The following is a 25,324-nucleotide window of genomic DNA, read 5'->3' on the forward strand; positions in this document are numbered from 1 at the left end:
GGGAGGCCGTTCCAGGCACTGCCCAGATGTCCATGCTTATGCCTGAGCCTGCCTGGGGGAAGTGGGGAGCATGGGGCAAAGGAGAACAGGATATTTACCCCCAGGATATTTACCCCCAGGCTCGCTGCCTCCTCCCCCACTGCAGGTTTAGGAACTTCTCCCCCTCCGTGAGTTCACTGCATTCTCCCTTCCCCTCCCCCTGCCCCCCCGAAGGTCCACTGCATCACACGGACTGGTGAGGCCCAGGGTCAGGAGGAGGCTGGCTGTGGGTAAACAGGACCAGGGCCTTGGCCCCTCCCCCTCCCATTACTAAGCTCCTTCTGCTCCTGCCCCTGTTCCTCGCTCAGGAGCAGCCATTAAAATGTCGCCCGGAGACAGCAATAAAAGGCTCGGACGTGGGCTCTGTGTCCTGATCAAAGGCCGCGTGTAATCTCGTTAGGGCTGCGGCTGCCACAGCTGGACCCAGCCTTGTTCTCATTACCGGGGCTCCTGCTGCGGGGCTGGCCAGGCGGTTTGATCCTGGCGTCCCCCCAACACAGGAGCGTGCCTGCCTGCTCACAGAAGCTGCCTATGCGTCCCCAGCCTGTGCTGACAGGACCAAGGTCCCAGCACACACTGGTGCAGAGAGACATGGCTGCAGGCCCAGGTGCTCGCATGCGCACACGTGGCACATTGTGTAGACCAGAGCCCTCCCTGTTCTCCCTGCAGGGTGCCAAGAAGCTCTGCCCTCAGTGCAACACGATCACAGCACCCGGAGACCTGCGGAGGATCTACTTGTGAGCTATCTGCCCCAGGCAGGCCTCGCCTCCAGCAGCCCCACCTGCCCCCAGCCTCTGTGACAGTGACCCTCTCCCTTTGTACATACTTGCACACAGGTTCCCCATGTACATACATGCACATACTCACACATGCGTACACACACACACACATTTACACACGCAGGACTCTGGAGCCAGAGTAGAGGCTGTGGCCCAGGCACTACCTGCTGGCTCCCACCTATGGTTTGGGGGCCATACCTGTTTCAGCTCTGTTCCCAGGGTAGGGCAGGGAGGTGGGGGTTGGGGGAGTAGTGGGGCACGGCTCCTGAGATGCAGCCCCCAGACCGACAGACGGACAGACAGACATGCAAACACCAGACTGAAGCACATGTAATATAGACCGTGTATGTTTACAATGTTGTGTATAAATGGGACGACAACTCGCCCTCTACCTGTCCCCTCCCCCTTTGGTTGTATGATTTTCTTCTTTTTTAAGAACCCCTGGAAGCAGTGCCTCCTTCAGGGTTGGCTGGGGGCTCGGCTCATCCACCTCTTGGGGTACCTGCCTCTCCCTCTCCCGTGGTGTCCCTTCCCTCTCCCACGTGCTCGGTGTTCAGTGGTGTATATTTCTTCTCCCAGACGTGGGGCACATGCCCCAAGGGACATGATCCTCTCCTTCGTCTTAGCTCATGGGACTCTTTATAAGGAGTTGGGGGGTAGAAGCAGGAAACGGGAACCGAGCTGAAGCAGAGGCTGAGATGGGGGACTGGAAGACAGTGCTCCTGGCCACCCAGCCTCTGCTGAGAACCATTTCTGGGATTAGAGCTGCCCTTCCCAGGGAAAAAGTGTCGTCTCCCCGACCCTCCCGTGGGCCCTATGGTGTGATGCTGTGTCTGTATATTCTATACAAAGGTACTTGTCCTTTCCCTTTGTAAACTACATTTGACATGGATTAAACCAGTATAAACAGTTGCTGCCTGTGTGTTGTGTGGGGAGGTGGGGGAGCTAATTAGGGGAGGTGGGCTGAGGCAGTTACGGGGTTAATTCCTAGCGGCAGGATGGGGGAAAGGACCTAGCTATAGGTGTATGACACTGTGCAAGGTTGGTCTGCTCTGGGGCCCTGGAGCATTTGGTTTGGATGGGGGTGGGGCTGGGGATCTGGGCTCCTGACTATTGATGGGTAGGGGCTCTAGGTTAATTCTTTATTGATGCAGAATCGTCAGCTCATTAATCACAGAAGAGGTCAGAGCTTGGGGGTACAGAGGGGATGCAAGCTCTATACCCCAACCTAGGGCAGAAGTGGCCACAAGCTTGGTACAAACACAAGCCCCAGGCCTCTATCCCTTTCTGGTCCCCTGAAACATACCAGAGACCACAGTGGGATCACCCTATCTGCCTCTCAGGCTTTTGTTCTATTCTCCAAATCTCTAGTGATCATCATCCCAGTGTAGCTACTGCCTAGATTCTCAAATGGAAAGAATGGAAACCCTATCATCCAGGATGGACCTTCAAGTCTCCCATGTGCTCACAGAACCGAGGCTGGACAGCTAGCACTGGAGAGATGGCACTTTGACCCCCACAGCTCCCCACTGCCAGTGAGGTAGCTCAACTTCAAATGTGCTCAGATGTGCTCAAAGCTACATGTAAGTCCTCACCCACAACAGAAAGCTGTTTGGAGAAAAACAGTCAAGGCCCCAGAGTAACCCCATGACTCCAGACTTGCTTTGACACCTTGCTCACCAGGCCCATCTGCCCAAATCCCCAGCCTTAGTTGCCCATTTTCTCTGGGATACCCACAGTGAATTCCTCAGAATTGGGTCCAGTTGGCTGGCAGCTTCTGCCACCCCTTGCACCCAGATGAAGCACAGACAAGTCCCCCTTGGAGCCCAGCAAAGGCCCTTCACAGCCCCTCACCAGTTTGATGGCACCCAATATCCTGAACACAGGGATCCTGGGATCCTAGGAATGTACACAGCCTCTGTCAAGCGATGGCTGAGGGTTTGGGAAAGAAACAGATTTGGAAGAGTAGAGTGGGTAGGTGAGGGCAACAGAGAGATGAAGAGGAGGCTCTTAATGCCCAGTTCCTGTCAGGCCGACTTCTTTGATGTCTTTACTCTCCCCTCCCACAGGCTTGGACTCAGTAGGTCCTTGATGGCTGGTTACCGCCACCCTGGGGGCCATATGGTCTCTAAAGGAGGCCATTAACCCAGAGTGAGGGCATTCCGCTGAAGCCCGCCCTGCTGTGGGAGCCTTGAGCTGTCTCATGGCACAGGCTGCACTGCCACCTGTTGGCCATGGCTAGGAATGCAGCCACACAGCATGGGAATCCCTGCCACCACCATAGTGGGGACTCACCAAGGACTGATGGGATGCAGACAGAACGCGGCTCTGGGGACAGAGGGTCCATCATCCCCGAGAATATCAGGAGTCAGCTCCCATCCAGAGCTTTTCTAGCCATCTCCTTCACTACCCCCTAAGCCCCTTGATCACCACGGTAAGCTCATTCAATCAACAAATATTTATTGAATACCTACTACATGGCAACATTGTGCAGTAGTGACTTCTAGACTGATAAATGATACTGAACTATCAGGCTGAATTCACCTCTCCTGCCTAGAGAGTATCTAAGTGGGTCTCCCTTCCAGGAGATGAAGGAGTTTGCTATTTCAGCCCCAAATCCCCTTACCCTGGTTCTGGTCTTTAGGGCTTGGGAGTTAGCTCGTCCCAGCTCCTGTTACAGTGCTGCTGCCTTCCCGCCCCCCACTCTCTGGCAACTTTCAGCTTGCAACTTTCCCAGATCCAGCGGCTTCCTAGCAAAGTGTGGTAGAGCCAGGCAGGCCCTTAACCTCTGCATCCGTAGCTCCTCATCTGGCTTCTACCTCAGACTCTGAGTGAACTGCCAAGTGGGACCCATGTGGATGGTACTTCACACTGTAGGGCTTCACCCTGCTGGAGCAAAGACCGCAGCCCCTATCCGCAGCCTGACGCTACCCCTGACCGAGATACCTTCCCTCTGACATCTCCCCACAAAGCTCACCTTCCATTCAAGGAATCAAAACTCAACTCTGGCAACAGGCACAAAGCTTCAGTTACGCAAGATGAAGTTCTGAATTATGCAAGATGCAAGACTATTCAGTTCTAAAGGTCTGCCGTGCACATAATCTCTTAAATTTTAAGTATCGTACACACAATTTTGTTAAGAAGGAAGATCTTGGCCAGGCGTAGTGACTCACACCTGTAATCCTAGCACTTTGGGAGGCTGAAGTGGGAGGGTCACTTGAACCTGGGAGGTTGAGGCTGCAGTGAGCCAAGACTGCACCATTGGACACCAGCCTGGGTGACAAGAGTGAGACCCTGTCTCGAAATAAATAGATAAATAAATAAGTAAAGAAAAAAAGAGAGTAGGTCTCATGTTAAATGTTCTTACCACAGTTTAAATTTTAAAAAATCAACTAGGGCTCACCCTCAACACCCCCCTCCGTTTGTCAACCTTTCCAGCCTGCATGCCACAGGAATCAGCAGCCTGACTGTTGCGCTTGTCCAAAGACAAATGACTACAAGGCTTCCACAGACACATGCCCAGGCACTCCTGCCCTCTAGGATTCTGTGGTAAGCAGACCACCAGCAGACGGAGGCCCCCAGGAGACAGGCCCATAGGAATTTTCTACTTAGGGGACTGCAAAGTCCCAAAGGGCTACAGAGAGTTGAACCAGAAGAGTGCCCCACAGATGCAGGTTGTGGGGAGGCGTCAGACATTTATTTCTGGAGCAGAGGTGAGGTGGAGCAATGACCTCAGCAGTGGACACAGTTGCGCATGAAGTCGACACAGAGGCTTGTGTAGTAAGTAGGGTAGTCACGGAGGTGGCTGACGTGTGCAGATGACACAAAGTCCACAGAACGTGCCAGGACCCGACGTGCCAGGCGTGCCTCCACCATGCGTTCTACGTCTCTGGCCGGGACTACTTCGTCAGCCCTTGAGTAGAGGTAAAGTTCAGGCCAGCGAGAGCCCGCGTCCTGTAGCCTGTCATAGAAGTGGGTGTGGAAGAGGGCTGTGATGGGAGCAAGCAGGACGTGGAACAGGACAACCACCAGGGCAAAGGCCACCAGCAGCAACAGGCGCAGCACGGCAGCCCGGCGCTCCAGGATGGCTGCCAGGGCCCGCAGAGCCCCTACCAGGTTGCTGTCACCAGGAGCGCTGTCAAAGATGGTGCCCACCACACGCAGGTGACAGAAGCGACGGGTCTGCAGGAGCTCCAGCACGTAGCGGTACAGCATGACGCCACCGTTGCTGAAGACATGGAAGAGCAGGGGCTCCTTCTCAATCTCATAATCAAAGAGCAGCTCGAGCAGCTTCTGGGCCAAAACACGAAGTGAAGGGATGCCCAGCGACTCGGAGAAGAAGACCATGTGCCACGGGGCTGTGTATCGGATTACAATGCAGCCCTGGGGAGAGAGGCCTGGTCAGTCCTCACAGATGAGGTGGGGGTAGTGGGTACAAGCTAAGGTCAGAGGGGCCCAGCAACCCCAGCCTGCAGGACGTAAGCCATGGGCCCACAGAGTCAGCAATGCTCTGGGTCCTGCTTCAGCCTGAGCCCGCCAGCTCGCCGCCCACAGACACAGGTGCCTTCTGGCGGGGGAGGGTAGACTCAAGGCCCATTTTTGGACTAATTGCTTCATGCTGGCCAAGCCCTCTTGACCTGTAGTGGTATTTGAGGCCCAGAGCCCGAAGCATGTACTGGAGACATCTGGGCTGACCAGAGGAAGTATCTTTACTCTGGTTCCCTCCTGTCTGCACCCCACCCTCCCATCCTAAGCCTTGCACATTTGGGGCGGGGCCTCACTGCTTGGCTATACCCTGCCTCAGCACCTCAGATCTGTACTGTCCCTGCCTCCCAGACACAAGTAGTACCCCCATGAGACCAGTACCCGAGAGGTGGCCTGCAGGCCCCAGCCCTGACCACCAGAGGCCACTTCTGAGCTAGACCCACATCACTGTCATCACTGGTCACTGTCACCTTTCCTCTCTCCCAGGCTCCTAAGAACAGGGTCCATACTCTCTGGACTCAGGGACCTGACACCCAAATGTCTCTGGTTCCTAGGCCTGGATCACTCCTCATACTTGTTCTGAAATTCCAAATACAGTAAACACTTGTTCCCCAAATTCTAAAATCTGGGCCCAAACTCCCTGTAGGCTTCTATGCTCCTCATGCCTGGGCCAAGGGTGCCACAGTCTCCACACAGGTCCCCTTCTAGGTCAGTTAGAAAAGCCACCATGCCCGGCTCCTAATCCCCTCTCATCCTCCTGTTCCAGAGACAAAGGGCCCTTTGTAGGGGGAATGTGACTTTGGAGAGTGCTGGGGTCAGACAGGTCTGGGTTCAACTCCTGGCACCACTATGTATCAATAGTAAGAACAAGGAACAGCTTACTACTTTTTTTTTTTTTTTTTTTTTTTGAGACGGAGTTTCACTCTGCCACCCAGGCTGGAGTGCAGTGGCCGGATCTCAGCTCACTGCAAGCTCCGCCTCCCGGGTTTACGCCATTCTCCTGCCTCAGCCTCCCAAGTAGCTGGGACTATAGGCGCTCGCCACCTCGCCTGGCTAGTTTTTTGTATTTTTTTAGTAGAGATGGGGTTTCACCATGTTAGCCAGGATGGTCTTTATCTCCTGACCTCGTGATCCACCCGTCTCGGCCTCCCAAAGTGCTGGGATTACAGGCTTGAGCCACCGCGCCCAGCTGGCTTACTACTTTCTGAGTCTGGGTCCCCATCTATAAGATTACGGTGAAATTGGGATAACACCCATCTCATAAGGTTATGGGTAAAATTAGATGGAAAAAAAAATGTATCTCAAATGACCAAAGCAGCACCTGACACAAAGTAAACTCTCAACCAATAGCAGCAGTAATTAGTGACGTGGTAGTAACAAGGAGAAAATCGTATGCCCACAGTAGTTAAATGACCCATGGCTAAACAGGGATGGTCAGCAGAGGTACCTTGCCATCAGTCGCCTGACCTCCTAGCCCTGGAGTGCCTAAGCATCCCTCCCAAGACTCTGAAGAGGAGGCTGCTTAAGGCTACCCACGTTCTCCCAAATGCTCAAATCCGACAGAGGCCTTTCAGTCCCCATTGTATGTTTCTCCCTGGCAGCATCTGGAATCCCACACTCGTAGAAATATCTTGCAGCCCAGTCTCTTCAAGTCAGTAACATGAAAAAAAGGGGCTGTTCTACAGCCTGGACAACATAGTGAGACCCCATCTCTAAAAAAGAAAAAAAAAAATGGTCAGGCACAGTGGCTCACGCCTGTTATCCCAAGACTTTCGGAGGCCGAGGTGGGCAGATGATGAAGTCAGGAGTTTGAGACCAGCCTGACCAACATGATGAAACCCCGTCTCTACTAGAAATAGAAAAATTAGCCAGGTGTAGTGGCACATGCCTGTAATCCCAGATACTTGGGAGGCTGAGGCAGGAGAATTGCTTGAACCCGGGAGGCAGAGGTTGCAGTGAGCCGAGATCACGCCATTGCACTCCAGCCTGGGTGACAGAGCAAGACTCCATTTTAAAAAAAAAAAAAAAAAAGAAGAAGAAAAAAATATTAGCTTGGCATGGTGGTGCATGCCTGCAGTCCCAGCTACTTGGGAGGCTGGAGGCAGGATGATTACTTGAGCCCAAGAGTTGAGGCTGCAGTGAGCTATGACTGCACCACTGCACTCCAGCCTGGGTGACAGAGCAAGACATTTAATCTAAAATCAGGTGGGGAGGGGAACAGTTCCGGATTTAAAAGAGCCTTAAGAAGAAACAAAATAACTAAATGCAATGTATGATCTTAGATTGGATCCTGGTTTGGGCACATCCACTGTAAAGGATGCTTTAGGGACAATTAGGGAATCTGAATATGGACTGGAAACTACATGAGATGAAACAAGAAGGTGGAGATCATGATCTGAAAAAAGCAGGATACAAAGCAGTACATTCAATAGGTCTCATGTAGGTAAAGAAAATATATACTCCCCAAAAAAAGCTGGAAGGATATACACTAAGTGTAAATAGAGATCATCTCTAGGTGCTGGAACATGGTGTTTTCATTTTGTTTTGTTTTGCTTGTTTTGTTTGAGACAGGGTCTCACTCTGTCACCCAGGCTGGAGTCCAGTGGCACAATCACAGCTCACTGCAGCCTCAACTTTCCAGGCTCAGGTGATCCTCCCACCTCACACTGCCGAGTAGTTAAGACTACAGACATGCACCACCGTGCCTGGCTAATTTTTTTAATTTTTTTGTGGAGATCAGGTTTCACCATGCTGCCCAGGCTGGTCTCAAACTCCTGGGCTCAAGTGATCCTCCTGTCTCAGCCTCCCAAAGTGCTGGGATTACAGGCATGAGTCACAGCATCCACCCTGTTTTCTTTTAAATAATAAAATATTAGAGTTTTGGATTGGACTTTTTTTTTCTCTACATTCATCCTGTCCTCCCTATTGGAACGTCTTCCTTTCCAAGACTACCCCCGCCCCAACCCTGCAACCTCAACACCTCTGCCTTCTCTGGGATCTTACTCCATCTACTTTCTCCCTCGTGCCTTCTGCCCAAATAGCATCTTTACTCCCGCCCTGTACAATGGTCCATTTCCCAAAGGCTCTTTCTGCAGATTCTGTCACACCTTCCTGGGTTTTCAGATCCATCTCTAGCCACTCCTCCTTTCCTCACAGCACCCTCTTCATCTTCCACTCCATTAAGTTTGGGTTCCTCAAGACTGTCCTAGGTCCCTCTTCTGTCCCTCTACACACTCCCTGGGGGATCTCATCCACTCCAGAGCCTATGGATTCTCTTCTAGTGTTCCTGTCTCAAAAAACACACTCCCCTCTACCCAGGAGGTACCCAGCCAGAAACCTGGCGAACCTGGGAATCTCCCTATCCCTGTGCCCATGCCCAGTCTCTCATTAAATTACCATTCTACCTCCTGACAAGCTCCTCAGTCCATCACCTTACCTCTACTGACGCTCCCAGCTCCGAGGTCCTGACTACCCTCTGTCCCTGGATCATGGCAAGCCCCTCTGAACTCATTTCTGGCTTCCAGCTCCGGCCCTCCAATCTCCCCGCTACTCTGCAGCAAGGGACTTGGTTTGTTTTGAGACAGGGTCTCGCTTTGTTGACCAGGCTGGAGTGCAGTGGTGCGATTTTGGCTCACTGCAACCTCCACCTCCCGGGTTCAAGCGATCCCTACCACCTCAGCCTCCCTGGTAGCTGGGACTACAGGTGTGCGCTACCATGCCCGGCTAATTTTTGTATTTTTAGTAGAGACGGGGTTTCACCATGTTGGCCAGGCTGGTCTCTAACTCCTAACTTCAAGTGATCTGCCTGCCTCGGCCTTCCAAAGTGCTGGGATTACAGACGTGAGCCACTGCGCCAGGCCAAGAGGGACTTTCTGATTCACGAATCTAACATCACATCCCTGCTTAAATCCCCTAAGGACCCCCTCCAAGCCCCACCTCTTGCCGGGTACCTGTCCCTTCGTTCTTCATCCCAGCCACACTTGACTATTCCTGGTCCCCTGCCTGCCCTCAAGGATCTCAGGCTACTAAAGAAGCCAGACAAGCCGAGCCAGTGAGCAGAACGCAGAAGCAGCTGACTGCCCGCGGAGTGAGGCTGTCTGTCATCCGCAACACCAGAGCTCCAGCCTCGGAGCTGGGGAGAGGCTTCGAGCCCAGAACTACATTTTCCCCCAATCCCTCTGCCATTCCAGGGCCACCACACACCTCGGGCAGGTGGGATGTGGATGTGAGTGAGTGGAGGGATGCCGAGAGGAAGGGGGCTCAGCTGGCCTTTCTCCCAGGTGCCCCCCACTGCTCAGTCCAGGGCTTCCAGCTGGCAGTCGGAGCTGTCTGTATGGGTGCCCCAGCAGGAGGCTGTTTTGGGGAGAGATCTGGGGAGGGGAGGGTGGAGTTGGAGGCCCAAGATGTGAGACAGGCTTCCAAAATATAACCAGGTCCTGCTAAGGCCCTCTGCAGTTACCACAGTCTCTATATGCAACTCTTGGTTGGATGAGAAGCAGCATCATCTCTTTTCCAAGAGGCCCTACTAGTCTGGGAATGTGAAAGGTGCCATGGGCAGTCACAAGACAGAAACTCACCTGGTGGGAAAGGAGGAGGTCCTGGGAGTACAAGCTATGCCCAGATACCCAGTCCCAGCTCCTGCTGCCCGCAGAGGCACTGACCAGTTAACAGGGACGGGAGCCTGGGCCAACTCCACAACTGTGAGGCACATCAAGTGTGGGCTGCCCACTGTGGGAGGCAGGGAGGAAGGAAGGGGAAGCCATCAGGAGACCAAAGGGGTCACACCAGGCCACAGAGCCGGCAGCCAAGTGGGGATAATCCCACCAAGTCCCTATAACCCCATGGCCTTCCTCACAGTTTTTTGTTTGTTTGTTTGTTTGTTTTGAGACGGAGTCTCTGTCGCCCAGGCTGGACTGCAATGGCACAATCTCTGCTCACTGCAACCTCCACCTCCCAGGCTCAAGTGATTCTCCTGCCTCAGCCTCCCAAGTAGCTGGGATTACAGGCATGCACCACCATGCCAGCTAATTTTTGTATTTTTAGTAGAGACGAGGTTTCACCATGTTTCACCAAGCTTGGTTTCACCAGGCTGGTCTTGATCTCCACAGGCTGTTCTTAAAGCCATTCCCAGGCCTGCCTCAAAGGTGGTCAGCCCTCACGGCAGCTCAGGGGTGAGGGCACCAGAGTACTCACCCTTTTGTGGTAGATGGCGCTGTACTTGGCAAGGTTCTTGTCCTTGCAGCCACCCCAGCCCAAGAGAATCACCACAGGCTGCCGAGTTTCTGCCTCCTTCCCACCTGGGCTGGGGATGTTCTCTGAAACACAGATGTGGACTGTCAACACCAGAGCTGGGGTGGGGGCGGGGGTGACTGCCCAATCCAGAGCTAGCAGCACTCTGGCTGCTGCAGGCAGGGAACCAATGGGTGCCAGGCCCAGGCATCCTGCCAGCACGTATGCACCAGCTCCCACCCCATGTTGCTCCAGCTCCTTTCTGTCGGCCTCTCAGGAGGCACCGTGGGGTCACCAGACAAACCAACACAAGAGCACCTTTCTTTAGAGACTCGAAGACAGCCCAAGTGAGGAAAGTAAATACCTTCTCCAAGCCCTTTCACCTTCTGATCCAGGGCTCAGCGAACTACAACCCCAGGGTCAAACTGAGCCCACTGTCTATTTTTGTATGGCCTGAGAGCTAAAATAATTTTCACATTTTTAAATGGTTAAAAAAAATCAAAAGAATATTTTGTGACACGTGAAAATTATATGGAATTTAAATTTCAGTGTCCACAAATAAAGTTTTATTGAAACATGCCACACTCATTATTTACTTAGGGTCTATGGCTACTTTTACGCTAGGAGCAGCAGAGTGGAGTAGTTTCAACAAGATCAGGTGACTCGCACAGCCTAAAATATTGACTGGCCCTTTACAGAAAAAGTTTGCCAGCCCCTGTTCTAATTCCATGAGCAGATGGAAGAAGAGGGTCTTTTTTGAGATGGAGTCTTGCTCTGTCACCCAGGCTGGACGGCAGTGGCACAATCTCAGTTCAGGGCAACCTCCATCTCCTGGGTTCAAGCAATTCTCCTGCCTCAGCCTCCTGAGTAGCTGGGATTACAGGCGCCCACCACCACGTGCAGCTTTTTTTTTTTTTTTTTTTTTTTTTTTTTAATAGTAGAGGAGTTTTGCCATGTTGGCCAGGCTGGTCTTGAACTCCTGACCTCAAGTGATTTGCCCACCTCAGCCTCCTGGGAAGAAGAAGGTCTTAAAAGGAGAAATGGATGGGACAGTGCAGGCAGGGACATGAGTTTGACTGACTCTGACCTGTACCAAGCCATCTACCCTGTCCTGCCAGAGAATAATAACAGCCTATATTTATTGAGGTTTAACCCTTATAACAATACTCTAAGGAAGGTCCTCTTATTACAGGTGAAGAAACTGAGGCAGAGTGAGGTTAAGGTACTTGTCTAAGCAAAGTGTAGGGCTGGGAATCTGGTCCCTGCTCCCCACCCTAAACTACTCCAGCACCATCTGTGCTGCCACCCCATCCACAGCTGGTGATATGCTAAGAGGCACAAGCCAGCCGCCACCACCACCAGGGCTGCCTTTAACGAAGACTCCCTGCAACCTTGTCAAACAGACCTCATCTCATTTCCCCTGCAAAGTGAATACCCACCCCCTCAGGGGGACTTCTGTACAAGGACCGTCTGTAGCCAGTTAATCTGCCCTCCCAAAAGGGCCGGCATGTACCCTTCCAAGGACCAAGCCACTTGGCTATGCTCAGCTGCCACCCTGAAATTTATGGATGCCGGTGGTGACCTGGCAACAGTAAATTTCAAGGCTAGTTAAGAGGATGGTAAATATAAATCACTAACCTTTGGACAAAAGGAAGACAACAATTTCCTGTGGAAATTAATGTGATTGAAAAGTTCAATGTTCCTGCTCTCTAGTGGTGGTGACTCCGGCCTTCGGAGATTAACTGCCCGCAGCGGTGGGGGTCCCAGGCCTGGTTGCAACTCAGCCTGGAGCAGAAGCTGCCAAAGCCTCAGTCCCCTGCTGACACCTGCCAGCCCTCCCGGCCTCCATGGTTGCTGGCTCGGCCTCTGATGAGGGACAGTCCCGCAGGTCTATCTCAAGCAGCTCCAAATATTCTCACTACTTTTCTCAGCCTAGTGTCCCCATCTTCTGCCAGATGGCTCTTCACCTGCACTGGCCTTTCTGGTGGAAAGGCCCTGGGCCTCAGTGGGGTCCCAGCCCAACCTTGCTGGGTATGACTCTGCCCACGAGGCTCGGGCTGCGGTGGCCTCAGGGAGGGTAATCAGCAGCTACCGTTTGAACCTGCTTTTCCATTTCCAAGACCCAGTAACTCGATTTCCAAGACCCTGTTCTGGGAGGCTCCCTTACCTCTGCAGCTCTCTGAGAACAGGTTCCCCTTCCCCTGCCTACAGGGTTTCTCCCACGTGCCACCACCGAGACACCAGCAAAGGGCTTTGGGATTTATCGCCAGTACAGAGAAAGCAACCAAAGGAGGTCACATCCCCTGGTGGCCACGGGATGTCAAGGCCAGCCCCCACCAGCAGAGATGGTGTACTCCCAATTGCCAGAGGTTCAAACAGCTGCTGCTGGGCTTCCCAACTGCCCCTCCTCCTGAGGCTGGGATTTGTAACTCCGTTTTGCTGGCAACCTTGGCTTTACCAACTCAGGCAGGAATGACTCTTCATCCTCCATGAAGGTGAAGAAACCCTCAGAATACTGGCACCCTGGACAGACTGCCTACTCCCATAGCCCAAGCTTTCTGTAATATTCTTTATTGATTTCTTTATTTTTGGAGACATGGTCTCGCTTTGTTGCCCAAGCTGGAGTGCAGTGGCACAATCACAGCTCACTGCAGCCTCACTCTCCTTGGGCTCAAGCGATCCTTCTACCTCTGCCTTCTGGGTAGCTGGGACCACAGGCACGCGCCACCATGCCCGGCTCATTTAAAAACGCTTTTGTTGTTGTTGTTTGAGAAGGAGTTTCACTCTGTTGCCCAGGCTGGAGTGAGTGGCGTGATCTTGGCTCACTGCAACCTCCACCCCCTGGGTTCAAGCGATTCCCCTGCCTCAGCCTCCTGAGTAGCTGGGATTATAGGCGCCCACTACACCTTGCTAATTTTTTTATTTTCAGTAGCGACGGGGTTTCACCACATTGACCAGGCTGGTCTCAAACACCTGAGCTCAGGCAATCCACCCGCCTCAGCCTCCCAAAGTGCTAGATTACAGGCGTGAGGCACCGCGCCTGGTCAAAAGTAATTGCTGTCGCTATTGTTATTTACTGCCACATCAGGATCATGATTCTTCCACCCTCTTGTACAAACTCCTCCCCTTTTTTTACTTATTCTACTGGCGATATCACCCTCTTCCCATCCTGCTGCTGACATCTCCAGGCCTCTGGCAGCTAACTTTGAGGCACTGAAAACTTTGGCCCCTGGCTGGATCTCCCACTCTATTCAGACTTAACAGAATCCTGTACAACCAATCAAATATACCTTGTTCCTAAACCATTACAAACTTCTCCAGCAAAAAGTGCTAACACACACAGCATGATATGTCAGGCACTATTCTAAGCATTTTACATATCAACTCATTTATTATTCACAACACATCGGTAATCCCAGCACTTTGGGAGGCCAAAGCAGGCAGATCACTTGAGTCCAAGAGTTCAAGACCAGGTTAGGCAACATGGCGAAACCTCATCTCTACAAAAATTAGCTTGGCAAGGTGGCACATGCCTGTAGCCCCAGCTCCTCAGGGTGCTGAGGCAGGAGGATAGCTTAAGCCCAGGATATCAAGGCTGCAGTGAACCAAGATCATGCCACTGTACTCCAGCCTGGGTGACAGAATGAGACCCTATTATGAAGGAAAAAAAAAAAAAAAAAAAAAAGGCCAGGTGCAGTGGCTCATACCTGTAATCCCAGCAATTTGGGAGGCCAAGGCGGGCTGATCACCTGAGGTCAGGAGTTCGAGACCAGCCTGACCAACATGGAGAAACCTAATCTCTACTAAAAATACAAAAATTAGCCAGGCGTGGCGGCGCATGCCTGTAGTCCCAGCTACTCTGGAGGCTGAGGCAGGAGAATCACTTGAACCCGGTTGCGGGGAGGTTGCAGTGATCACGCCATTGCACTCCAGACTGGGCAACAAGAGCAAAACTCCATCTTTAAAAACAAAAACAAAAACAAAAAAAATTGCAATACTCTTATGAGCAAGAATTCTCATTTTACAGACAAAAACCTGAGGCACATAGGAAACGGCTTGCTCAAGGTCACATAACTAACAAGCAGTGAAGCTGAAATCCAAACCCAGGTGGTCTAACTCTAAAGACCAGCTTGTATCCGCTACCCTAGCCAGCCCTTTAGCTAACAAAACCATCTCCATCACCTCAGCTCCAAACCTGCATACACGGCTGCCTCCTGTACATCAAGAGACCCCATAATGACCTCATCTGCCTGCTTCTCCCAGCCACAACTTCAATATATGCTGCATCATTTGGTCTTGCAACCACCCTAGGAGTTAGCTACTATTACTATCCCCATTTTACAGTTGAGAAAACTAAAACACAGAGAGGGGAAGTCCCTTTCCCCCAAAAGCACACAGCCAGGAAGCAGCAGAGCCAGCGCCCACTCTCCAGACCAACGTGCTCTGCTGCCTCCACCACCGCGACCTTGTGCGTGCTCTCTGCTCTCCAGCCCACAATGCTGATGCTCCGTGTTCATGCCGTGCTAATGCCCATTCCACCTACAGAGTCAGCTCACTGCTTACTTCCAGGAAGCCTTCCTTGATGCCCTCCCCAACCCCTTCTCACCACCCCCCACCCCAAACCATCAGACTGAGAGAGCTGCCCCTCCTCTGTACTGTCACAGCACCCACCACCACACCAGTACACTTAACACACGCTGCACTGACAGTGTTCATCAGGAACAGGTGGAAGGCTACCATAAAATTCAACGCAAGAGATGCCGAAGGCCTGAACCAGAGCAGTGGAGAGACAGATAGGGAGGGGTAGAAATGACAGGGAGAAAACAGTCACAAGAAGTCTCAAAAACATGCAATCTTTGCCAGCACGGTGGCACAAGCCTATAATCCCAGCACTTTGGGAGGCTGAGGCAGGTGGATCACCTGAGGTCAGGAGTTTGGGACCAGCCTGACCAACATGGGGAAACCCTGTCTCTACTAAATACAAAAAATTAGATGGGCGTGGTGGCGAGCTACTCGGGAGGCTGAGGCAGAGAATCACTTGAACCCAGGAGGCGGAGGTTGCAGTGAGCAGAGATTGCGCCACTGCACTCCAGCCAGGGCAACAAGAGCAAAACTCCATCTCAGAAAAAAAAAAGAAAAACCATGCAATCTTGGTAATTCCACTTATAAGAAAGAAAAATGTTAAATCATAGAGAAGTATTCAATAATACATTAAGCAGATCACAGATATAAATGTAAGAGCTGAAACTACAAAACCGTTAGAAGAGAACATAGGAGTAAATCTTTGGATTAGGTAGCAGTTTCATAGACATGCCACCAAAAGTATAAGGAACAAACAAACAAAAGAGATAAATTGAGACTTCATCAAAATAAAAACTTTTTACTTCAAAGGACATAATCCAAAAAAAAGTGAAAAAAAGAAAAATCCCACAGCATGGAGAAAGTATTTGCAAATCATGTATCTTATAAGGAAGTAATATCCAGAATACAGAGAAAACTCTTAAAACCCAACAGCAAAAAGTAAACCCAACTCAAAAATGGGCAAAGGACCTGAATATATTACGCAGGTCTTTCTCCAAAGAAGATTTACAAGTGGCCAATAAGCACACGAAAAGATGCTCCACATCATAGCCATTAGGGAAACCAAAATCAAAACCACTATGAGGTATCTCTTTATACCCAGGATGGCTATAATTAAAAAGTCAGATAATAAACAAGCGTTGGTTGTGGATGAAACCAGGACCCTCACACACTGCTGGTGGGAATGCATAATGGTGCAGCCACTTTGGAAAACAGTATGGCAGATCCTCAAAAAAATTAAATGTAGAGTTACCACATGACCCCACAATTTCACTCCTAGGGATATATCCAAGAGAACTAAAAACATACATCCACATGAAAACTTTCCCATGAATGTTCATAGCAGTCATAATAACCAAAAGGTGGAAACATTTCTCCTATCATCTGTGAAGAGATAAACAAAATGTGATACATCCATACAATTAAATACTATTCAGTCATAAAAAGGAATGAAGTACTAATACATGTGATAGCATGCATGAACCTTGAAAACATCATTCTAAGTGAAAGAAGTCAGATACAAAGGGCCACATATTATATGACTTCATTTATATAAAATATCAAGAATAGGCAAATCCATAGAGAATGAAAGATTAGTGGTTGCCAAGGGCTGGGGGGAGGAGGGAATGGACAGTGACTACTAACGGGAATGGGGTTTCTTTTTCAGATGATGAAAATGTTTTGGAATTAGATGGCAGTGATACTCTTACAATTCTGTGAATATTCCAAAAGCCAGTGAATTGTACTTTTTTTTTTTTTTTTTTTTTTTTTTTGGAGACAGGGTCTCGCTCTGTCACCCAGGCTGGAGTGCAGCAGTAAGATCATGGCTTACTACAGCCTCAACCTCCCAGGCTCAAGCGATCCTCCCACCACAGCCTCCTGAATGGTAAGACTACAGGCACATGGTACCACGCCTGGCTAATTTTTTATTTTTTGTAGAGACAGGGTCTTACTATGCTGCCCACGCTGGTCTTGAACTCCTGGGCTCAAGCAATCCTCCCACCTTAGCCTCCCAAAGTACTGGGATTACAGGCATGAGCCACTGCGCCTGGTCAGAAGTGCACATTTTTAAAGGGTGGATTTTATGGTATATAAATTATTTCTCAATAATGCTATTATTTTTTTAAATAATAGTAATACATTAAATGAAAACACAAGTTATAAAGCAATATCATAACAGAATACCCCTATACACACACATACTACACACACACACACTTTTTTTGTTGTTTTTGACAGTCTCACTCTGTCACCCAGGTTGGAGTGCAGTGGTGCAATCATGGCTCACTACAACCTCCGTCGTCCGGGTTCAAGCGATTCTCCTGCCTCAGCCTCCCTAGTAGCTGGGATTACAGGCGCCCACCATCACACCTGGCTAATTTTTGTAGTTTTAGTAGAAACAGGGTTTCACCATGTTGGCCAGGCTGGTCTCGAACTCCTGACTTCAGGTGATCTGCCTACCTCGGCCTCCCAAAGTGCTGGAATTACAGGCATGAGTCACCGCGCCCAGCCACATATTTTTTTATGCATAGAAAAAAATACATCAAATATTAATAGCAATTATTTCTGGGATTAGAGGCAATTTCCTTTTCATGATTTTTTTCCTGTTTTCTAAAATCAGTATGTATAACTTCTGCAATGAGAGTTAAAATATTATCTCAAACAACAGGGCAGGTGGTCCAGCAGAGTCAAAAGCAGTTGGGAAGTCAAAAAGGCCAGGGATGCCCAGCAGCCCCTCAGCAATGCGGAAGGATTCTTTTCAACCCTCGCACTTCTCGAGTACCCGACAAAACAATTTAATCTCACAAGCTCCCTGTCCTCTAGAATTTCTCAACAAATAACACTGACACAGATAGTGTAAGAATTACAAATACATATATTGTACAACAGTTCAAGTCATAAAACTCAAGCACAAATTAGATTGTGTATATCCCAGGGGCATATGGGGAAGACAAAGGAAAGGGCTGATAAGGCTTAAGGGTCTGCTGCACAACATGTACTTTTTATTTGGAAGCCGGAATGAAAATAGAAACTATGTTATCTTTTCAAAATGCAAAAAAGCCGGGCACCGTGGCTCACGCCTGCAATGCCAGCACTTTGGGAGGCCGAGGCGGGCGGATCACGAGGTCAGGAGACCATCCTGGCGAACACTGTGAAATCCCGTTTCTACCAAAAATACAAAAAATTAGCCGGGCGAGGTGGCGGGTGCCTGTAGTCCCAGCTACTCCGGAGGCTGAGGCAGGAGAATGGCGTGAACTCGGGAGGCGGAGCTTGCAGTGAGCTGAGACTGCGCCACTGCACTCCAGCCTGGGCGACAGAACAAGATTCCCTCTCAAAAATAAAATAAAAATAAAAATAAAATAAAATGCAAAAAATTAAAAGATTCTTTATTTTCTCTACTGGGTATTTCTCTACCCAGAAATATTTTCTAGTGTCTCACAGTTCCTATATTTAAACCAAATTTTTTTTCTTCTTTGAGTCAAGGTCTTTCTGTGTTGCCCAGGCTGGAGGGCAATGGCACAGTCATGGCTCACTGCAGCCTCAACCTTTCAGGCTCAGGTAATCCTCTTACCTCAGCCTCCCAAGTAGCTGGGACTATAGGCAAGCACCACCATGCTCAGCTAATTTTTGTATTATTTTGCAGAGACAGGGTTTGGCCATGTTGCCTGGGCTGGTCTTAAACTCTCGGGCTCAAGCAATCCACCTTCCTCGGCCTCCCAAAGTGTTTGGAATTACAGGTGTGAGCCACTGTACCCAGCCAAATTACTTTATTTTTTATTTACTTTTTAAAAGAAGAGCAGAGCAGAGTAGCATAGTATCTAAGAGTACATACTGTACAAAATCATATCTCAGTTCAAATCTCTGCCTCTGCCACTTAATAACTATGACACGGACCTTAATCAAGTTCTCTAAGCATCAATTTCCTTATCTGTGAAATGGGGATAATGATACAAAGAATTAAATAAGATAATAGCTATAGAGGGCTTAGCATGGTGCCTGGCAGAAGGAAAGAGTTCAATAAATTGAAATTATTATTACTTCACGAGTAATGCATACTCACTGTAGAAAAAGTAGAAAATGAGTATCTAATAAAATTGGAATCATATTGTTTGTAATCTGCTTTCTTCCGTTCGGCAATATATTGTGAACATTTTTCCCTGTCAGTTTATATATTTCTACACCATTACTTTTAGTGGCTTAAGAGAGGCTATAGAATGTTTCATAATTTATGGTGACCAAATCTCCCATTATTGGATATGATGCTGTTTCCAATTTTTTGCTGTTATAAAAATACTTTAATGGACACTCCTTTCTTTTTGCATGTCCCTAATTGTTTCCTAGAAATGGCATCATATTCAGGCAGCCCCTCCTAATGGCAACTGAAATCTCGACAGGCACAAGCCCTGGAGTAAGGCTCTTAAGCTGAGATCTGGAATTACTTTGGCCAAGACACTTTACCTCCCCACGAGCGTCTGTTCTTCATCTGTAAAACAGGATTAAGGGTTCTCCCTACTTCACAAGGTGGTTGTGAGGATTAATAAAATAATGAAAGGAGCTCCTGGTGGGCCTGGCATGTGGATAGAACATGGTTAACAGTGTAAGGCCGGGCGCGGTGGCTCAAGCCTGTAATCCCAGCACTTTGGGAGGCCGAGATGGGCGGATCGCAAGGTCAGGAGATCGAGACCATCCTGGCTAACCTGGTGAAACCCCGTCTCTACTAAAAAAAAAATACAAAACACTAGCCGGGCGAGGTGGCGGGCGCCTGTAGTCCCAGCTACTCGGGAGGCTGAGGCAGGAGAATGGCGTGAACCCGGGAGGCGGAGCTTGCAGTGAGCTGAGATCCGGCCACTGCACTCCAGCCTGGGCGACAGAGCGAGACTCCGCCTCAAAAAAAAAAAAAAAAAAACAGTGTAAGTACCACAGACACTCAGAGAAAGAGGCCTGCGAAGAGGCCTGGATCTCAAATCCAGGGTCTAGTACAGCACTGGCACCTGGCATAGAGCAGACACTTGGAAACCAAGACACTTGGTTCTTTTTTTTTTTTTTTTTTTTTTTTTTTTTTTTTGAGACAAAGTTTTGCTCTTGTTGCCCAGGCTGGAGTGCAATGGCACAATCTTGGCTCACCACAACCTCCGCCTCCCGGGTTCAAGCGATTCTCCTGCCTCAGCCTCCTGAGTAGCTGGGATTACAGGTACGCACCACCACACTTGGCTAATTTTGTATTTTTAGTAGAGACGGGGTTTCTCCATATGGGTCAGGCTGGTCTCCAACTCCTGATCTCAAGTGATCCGCCCACCTCGGCCTCCCAAGGTGCTGGGATTACAGGCGTGACCCACCACGCCTGGCCAGAAAGTGTTCTTATCTAGAGGTGAAAGAAAAGAGATAATGATTCCAAAAATAAACACAACTCCTCTGTATTTTAAAAAAAAAAAAAAAAAGGCCTTTGGGGTCCTTGCAGACAAGCCAAGGATCAAATCCCAAATGACTTTGCCTGGGTCTTTGACGTCTGTCCGTCATGACAGTTCTTTAGGTTTTCATCTCATTCTCCACCCATAAAAGCACAGCGCAGCCTCCTGCCAGGCCCCTTTTCCCTCCAGCCACTTGCTGTCCCCCCTCAGGGCTTTACTTCTGGACTTTCTCCCATCTAAGTTCCAAGCAGACCTAACACTGCTTAGCTTCTGGATCAGCATGTTCAAGGTGGTATGGCCGTGGACTTGATTTCGGCACTTTCTGCTGCTCACCGGGGGTCTGTGAGCCCTCCTGAAGCTTCAGGTCCAGCTTGGGCTGCTCTTCTCCAGGAAGCCTCCCCACCACAGGGCCCACCATGGTGGTCCAGACCCTTTAGCACTGTTTCTTGGGTGCCCGTGACGACTTCCTGAGGGTTAAGATGATGTCTATATTTCTTTTATCTCAGTCAGTGGTGAGCAAAAAAGGCACACAGTAAAACCTGGGGAGCAAAAGTCCCCTCACGTCCGCTCTCTGTGATCCCCTTAAGACCTTCTGTTTACTCTAAGAGCAAAATGTTTGTCCCAGGCCCAGGCCCCAGCCCCATTAATTCTATGAATGAATTATGTTTTTATGTTTACTAAACATGAGAGCCACATGGTGCCTTTAGAAGGCTGCCGGCCTACGAGCAAGTCACAGAGGGGATCTAGGTGGGACTTGGCTGACCATTCTCTGGATGGGAGGAGGGGTGGCACGGCCTGGGCCTGGGATGTCAGAGCAGCTCTGGCTTGGGCCTACGGTGCTGCCAAGTGATTCCATTCAGCTCACTTGGCACCTCATCCCTCCCAGGCCCCGGTGACAGTGAGTGAAGCCATCAAAAACACGACAACAGGAAAATATAGTGCTTATGGGAGCCCCAGGAGAGACCCTTTCCAAATGAAATGAAGTAAGAGAGGGTATTGAGAGAGTGAGGGGATCACTGGCCTGGGAAAAAGAGAAGGAAGGCAGATTCTGGGTCAAAGCACCAGCTTTAGCAAAGGCCTGGGCAGACGACCATCAGCATGGGCAGCCATAGGTACTGGCTGGTAGGATTCCCAGCAGGAGGATTTTGGGCTGCCAAGCCTGACCTACAAGACCCAGGGCTCTGAATGACCCCAGATCTGCAGCTGCCTTCCAGCTAGCTAATGTGCCAGCATCAGCTTCTCTGTCAGCTCACAGCAGTGATGGGCTCTGTGGTTTTGATTTTCAAATACAGGGGAAAAGTAATTTCAGGCCAGGTGCAGTGGCTCATACCTGTAATCGTAGCACTTTGGGAGGCTGCGATAGGAGGACTGCTTGAGCCCAGGAGTTTCAAACCGGTCTGGGCAACCTAGTAAGACTCTGTCTCCATATATGAAAATGAAAATTTTTTTTTTTTTTTTTTGAGACAGAGTCTGGCTCTGCCGCCCAGGCTGGAGTGCAGTGGCCGGATCTCAGCTCACTGCAAGCTCCGCCTCCCGAGTTCACGCCATTCTCCTGCCTCAGCCTCCCGAGTAGTTGGGACTACAGGCGCCCGCCACCGCGCCCGGCTAGTTTTTTGTATTTTTTAGCAGAGACGGGGTTTCACCGTGTTAGCCAGGATGGTCTCGATCTCCTGACCTCGTGATCCGCCCGTCTCGGCCTCCCAAAGTGCTGGGATTACAGGCTTGAGCCACCGCGCCCGGCTGAAAAATTTTTTTAAACTGAAAAAAAAAAAAGTTTTTAAAGGCTGGGCACAGTGGCTCACGCCTGTAATCCCAGCACTTTGGGAGGCTGAGGCGGGTGGATCACCTGAGGTCAGGAGTTCAAGACCAGCCTAACCAATATGGTGAAACCCCTGTCTCTACTAAAACTACAAAAAGTAGCCAGGCGGGGTGGTGTGTGCCTGTAGTCCTAGCTACTTGGGAGGCTGAGACAGGAGAATTGCTTGAACCTGGGAGGCAGAATTGCTTGAACCTGGGAGGCAGAGGTTGCAGTGAGCTGAGATCGCGCCACTGCACTCCAGCCTGGGTGACAGAGGAAGACTCATCTCAAAAACAAAAAAAGTTTTTAAAAAGTAATTTCAGAAATGAAATATGACTGTCCTACACACTTCTCCACCATTAAACAATAATTGCAAAAGACAGACGATCTCTGGGCTCCAAAAGACTGTCACTCTATGAGGCCATGTTGGCCTGGAGGGAAGCTTTACAGATAGGAAGCAAACGGATTCAGGGGACCACAGTGTCGTGATCTCCTTCTGAGGGGTTTGACAACCTCTAGCTCACCTCTGGAGCATGCACTGTGAGAGGCAAGGACGATTAATTAAAGCCAGTCAGGAGGAGCAATATGGAGAAGAAACAACTGAAGGCCTTGGAAGTGTTTCTCTTGGAGGAAATGTGAAGGCACAAAGCCATCCTCTTGAAGAGAGGAAGCGAGATTCCTTGCTCTGTATCGTTCCCACCACAATGCTCTAGCCCTGCAGTCAGCACATCATTTTGAAACCACCTGCTTATAAATTCACTCCACTCCCCAAAACCTCAGCTCCTTGGGCGTGTGAGCCACTTCTGAGGCGCCAACAACAATCCCACGGCCAGGACACAGCAAATGCTGAACTGAGAGCGGAAATGACAGGAAGGCCTACTGTGGCTCAAGAAAGGGAAGTGCTTTCTAACAATCCCAGCTGCCTCCAACAGGCTAGGATGTTTGGGCAGAAGCATCCCCTCAGGGAACGATCGGCTAGCAGTGGAATGCACTCATGCCAACGGAGGGATGCAGGACAAAACAGTCCCTGAGATTTCTTCCAGTTCTAAGACCCAGCCTCCTGGAACAGCAAAGGGAGACATAGGATCGCGCCACTGCACTCCGACCTGGGTGACAGGGCAGACTCCATCTCTTAAAAAAAAAAAAGAAAGGGGGATGGAGGGGGAACCATAGGGGAAGCAATGCAATGGCAGCACCCGCACTGTACCAGGGACACACATCCAAACGCTACCTCGTAACTCTTGCAATCCCACGAGGAGGCAGGCACTAGTGCTGTTCCCATTTCACGGTGGAGGAATCTGAGGCTCGAGGAGGTTCAGTAACTTGCCAAAGACACATAACTAGTAGGACGTGGAGCTGAAATGCGAACCAGGACCACCAGGCTGCCCTCCTGGCTGTGCAGAAGGCAGCTCCAGCCCGTCGCTGCCGAAAGTGCTCCAAAGGAAATAATATTAACTGACTTCATGGCTTGTTGACGCCAAAACATGTCCGAAGTATTTTTACATCTATAAACCCAAAAGTGCTAAGCCAACAGCTCCAGCTCTAGGGGAAAACAGCTGGTCTGGGGCCATCTGTTCTGTGGGAGCCTAAGGGCTGCCCTCTCCTAGACTCTAACCAAAGAACATGAGATGCTACAGGAGGGGTCTGGGAAGGTCTGAAGGAGTTAAATTTTATGGAGAGCAGAGCATAAGATCAAACCTTTGCATTAGGAAGATCACTGTGGTAGCAATTTAAGAGGCTGGGCTGCAGGCAGTCAGACAGGAGGCGTGAAGGCGATGCTGGACTAATGCAAGTGAGGGATACTCTGGCCTCAGGCTGATCATACTTTAAGGCCCTTCTGCCAGAATTCCCAGAGAGACCAAACTTTCCACTCTCTGGGCCCCTATCTACTCACACTGTCATGGACGCGGGCCTGCTGTCAAGCCTACTAATTTTGTGGAGCCTCCTACATGTCTTTCTTTAACGTAAGGAGAGAAACAATGCTGATGGTAAATGCCAATTACTGAACTCGCTCCATGCCAGGCCCTTTACACAATCTCCAGATGGCCCCAACAGCCCTGTGAGGAAGGTTACTATCCCTATCCCTGTTTTGCAGAGGAGGAAACTGAAGTTTAGAGAAGGTAGCTTACCAAAGGTCATCCAGCTCCTAAAGAAAGGAGTCAGGATTTCTATCGAGTTCTACCTGACGGCAGAGACTGCACTGTTAACCACTACCAAGAAGAGTGGAGAGGGACGGCTAAGGGTTCTGAGTCCCGGGCTTCTGCGAGGACCGGTGACCCCGCGAGGCTCCCCTTCCACGCCTTCGGGAAAATAATAAGTGATACCCCCAGCCACAACCGCCGAAGAAAGGCTAGATGTGGGAAGCCCAATCCCAAACAAAGGAATCAGGAGGGATCCAGCTTTCGGCAGCCTTCAGCTATGATAAGTGATTAAAGGGTATGGACCTGAGCACCCCGGACAGGAAAGACAAAAAAAAGGGGTCCCAAGCGAGCAGCTGACTCGGGGCAGAGGCGGGGCTCGCCAGGGAGGAACACTCTGGGGCGGGGCTTACGAGGGGCGGGGCTCTCTGAGCCTCTCTAAGTCTAGGACCTGCCGGACCCTATGAGGGGGCGGCCCGCGGGAGGGCGGGGCCGCATGAGGGGCGGGGCTACAGCTGCGCTCGCAACCCACGGATTCATGAGGTCACCTCCCCGCGCCCGGACCCAACCCTCATTCCATACTCTGGCTCCAGCAGGGTTGATCTGGGATCTCGATGGTGTAGTCCAGCTCTGCCGAGGCCATGGTGAAGGCGCCGGCCCCGAGCACGGGCCTCCAGCCGGAACTCTAGCTTGCGCACCCTTGCCTCACCCGGGCGCCTCCTGGGCGCCGCCCAATCACCACACACCTCCCCCGACACGGCCCAATCCCTGCGCCGCGCTCTGTGACCTCCCGCCTTAGCAACCACCAAGTCTCTTCCAGAGCCTCTCGCCTCACCCCACTAGCTCGGCCCTAGCAACCGTGCCCCG

General features: G+C 50.5%; 2 protein-coding genes across 5 annotated transcripts in view; one reads left to right on the forward strand and one right to left on the reverse strand.

Annotated features, from left to right (window-relative positions):
- The window catches only part of RNF220 (ring finger protein 220), a 253,111-nt gene extending 251,381 nt beyond the window's left edge, over positions 1-1,730 (forward strand). For both annotated transcript variants that reach the window (XM_050799840.1, XM_050799830.1), the window contains one exon: positions 709-1,730. In XM_050799840.1, the coding sequence (XP_050655797.1) occupies positions 709-780 (72 nt within the window). In that variant the 3' untranslated portion in view covers positions 781-1,730. The remainder of the gene's footprint in view (positions 1-708) is intronic.
- Positions 963-25,311, reverse strand: TMEM53 (transmembrane protein 53). 3 transcript variants are annotated; one of them, XM_050800328.1, is made up of 3 exons: positions 25,040-25,311; positions 10,497-10,618; positions 963-5,201 (listed from the first exon to the last, which is right to left on the reverse strand). In XM_050800328.1, exons 1-3 carry the CDS (start codon positions 25,098-25,100, stop codon positions 4,551-4,553), a joined length of 834 nt encoding a protein of 277 aa, XP_050656285.1. In that variant the 5' UTR covers positions 25,101-25,311; the 3' UTR covers positions 963-4,550. The 3 variants fall into 3 exon arrangements, with proteins under 3 accessions (XP_050656285.1, XP_050656286.1, XP_050656289.1); XM_050800329.1 differs by lacking the exon at positions 25,040-25,311 and adding an exon at positions 24,449-24,823; XM_050800332.1 differs by lacking the exons at positions 10,497-10,618; positions 25,040-25,311 and adding an exon at positions 6,840-7,286.
- Positions 25,312-25,324: the final 13 nt, after the last annotated feature.

This window comes from Macaca thibetana, chromosome 1 (assembly GCF_024542745.1).
Source record: "Macaca thibetana thibetana isolate TM-01 chromosome 1, ASM2454274v1, whole genome shotgun sequence".
NCBI lineage: Eukaryota > Metazoa > Chordata > Mammalia > Primates > Cercopithecidae > Macaca > Macaca thibetana.

Excerpts from the sequence above, each read along its gene's own strand:
- TMEM53 (XM_050800328.1), bottom strand. The coding sequence starts at position 25,100 with ATGGCCTCGGCAGAGCTGGACTACACCATCGAGATCCCAGATCAACCC. Across the intron at positions 10,619-25,039 it reads TCAACCCTGCTGGAGCCAGA|AGAACATCCCCAGCCCAGGT; the intron begins GTATGGAATGAG and ends TCTGTGTTTCAG. Across the intron at positions 5,202-10,496 it reads GCGCCATCTACCACAAAAGG|GGCTGCATTGTAATCCGATA; the intron begins GTGAGTACTCTG and ends CTCTCTCCCCAG.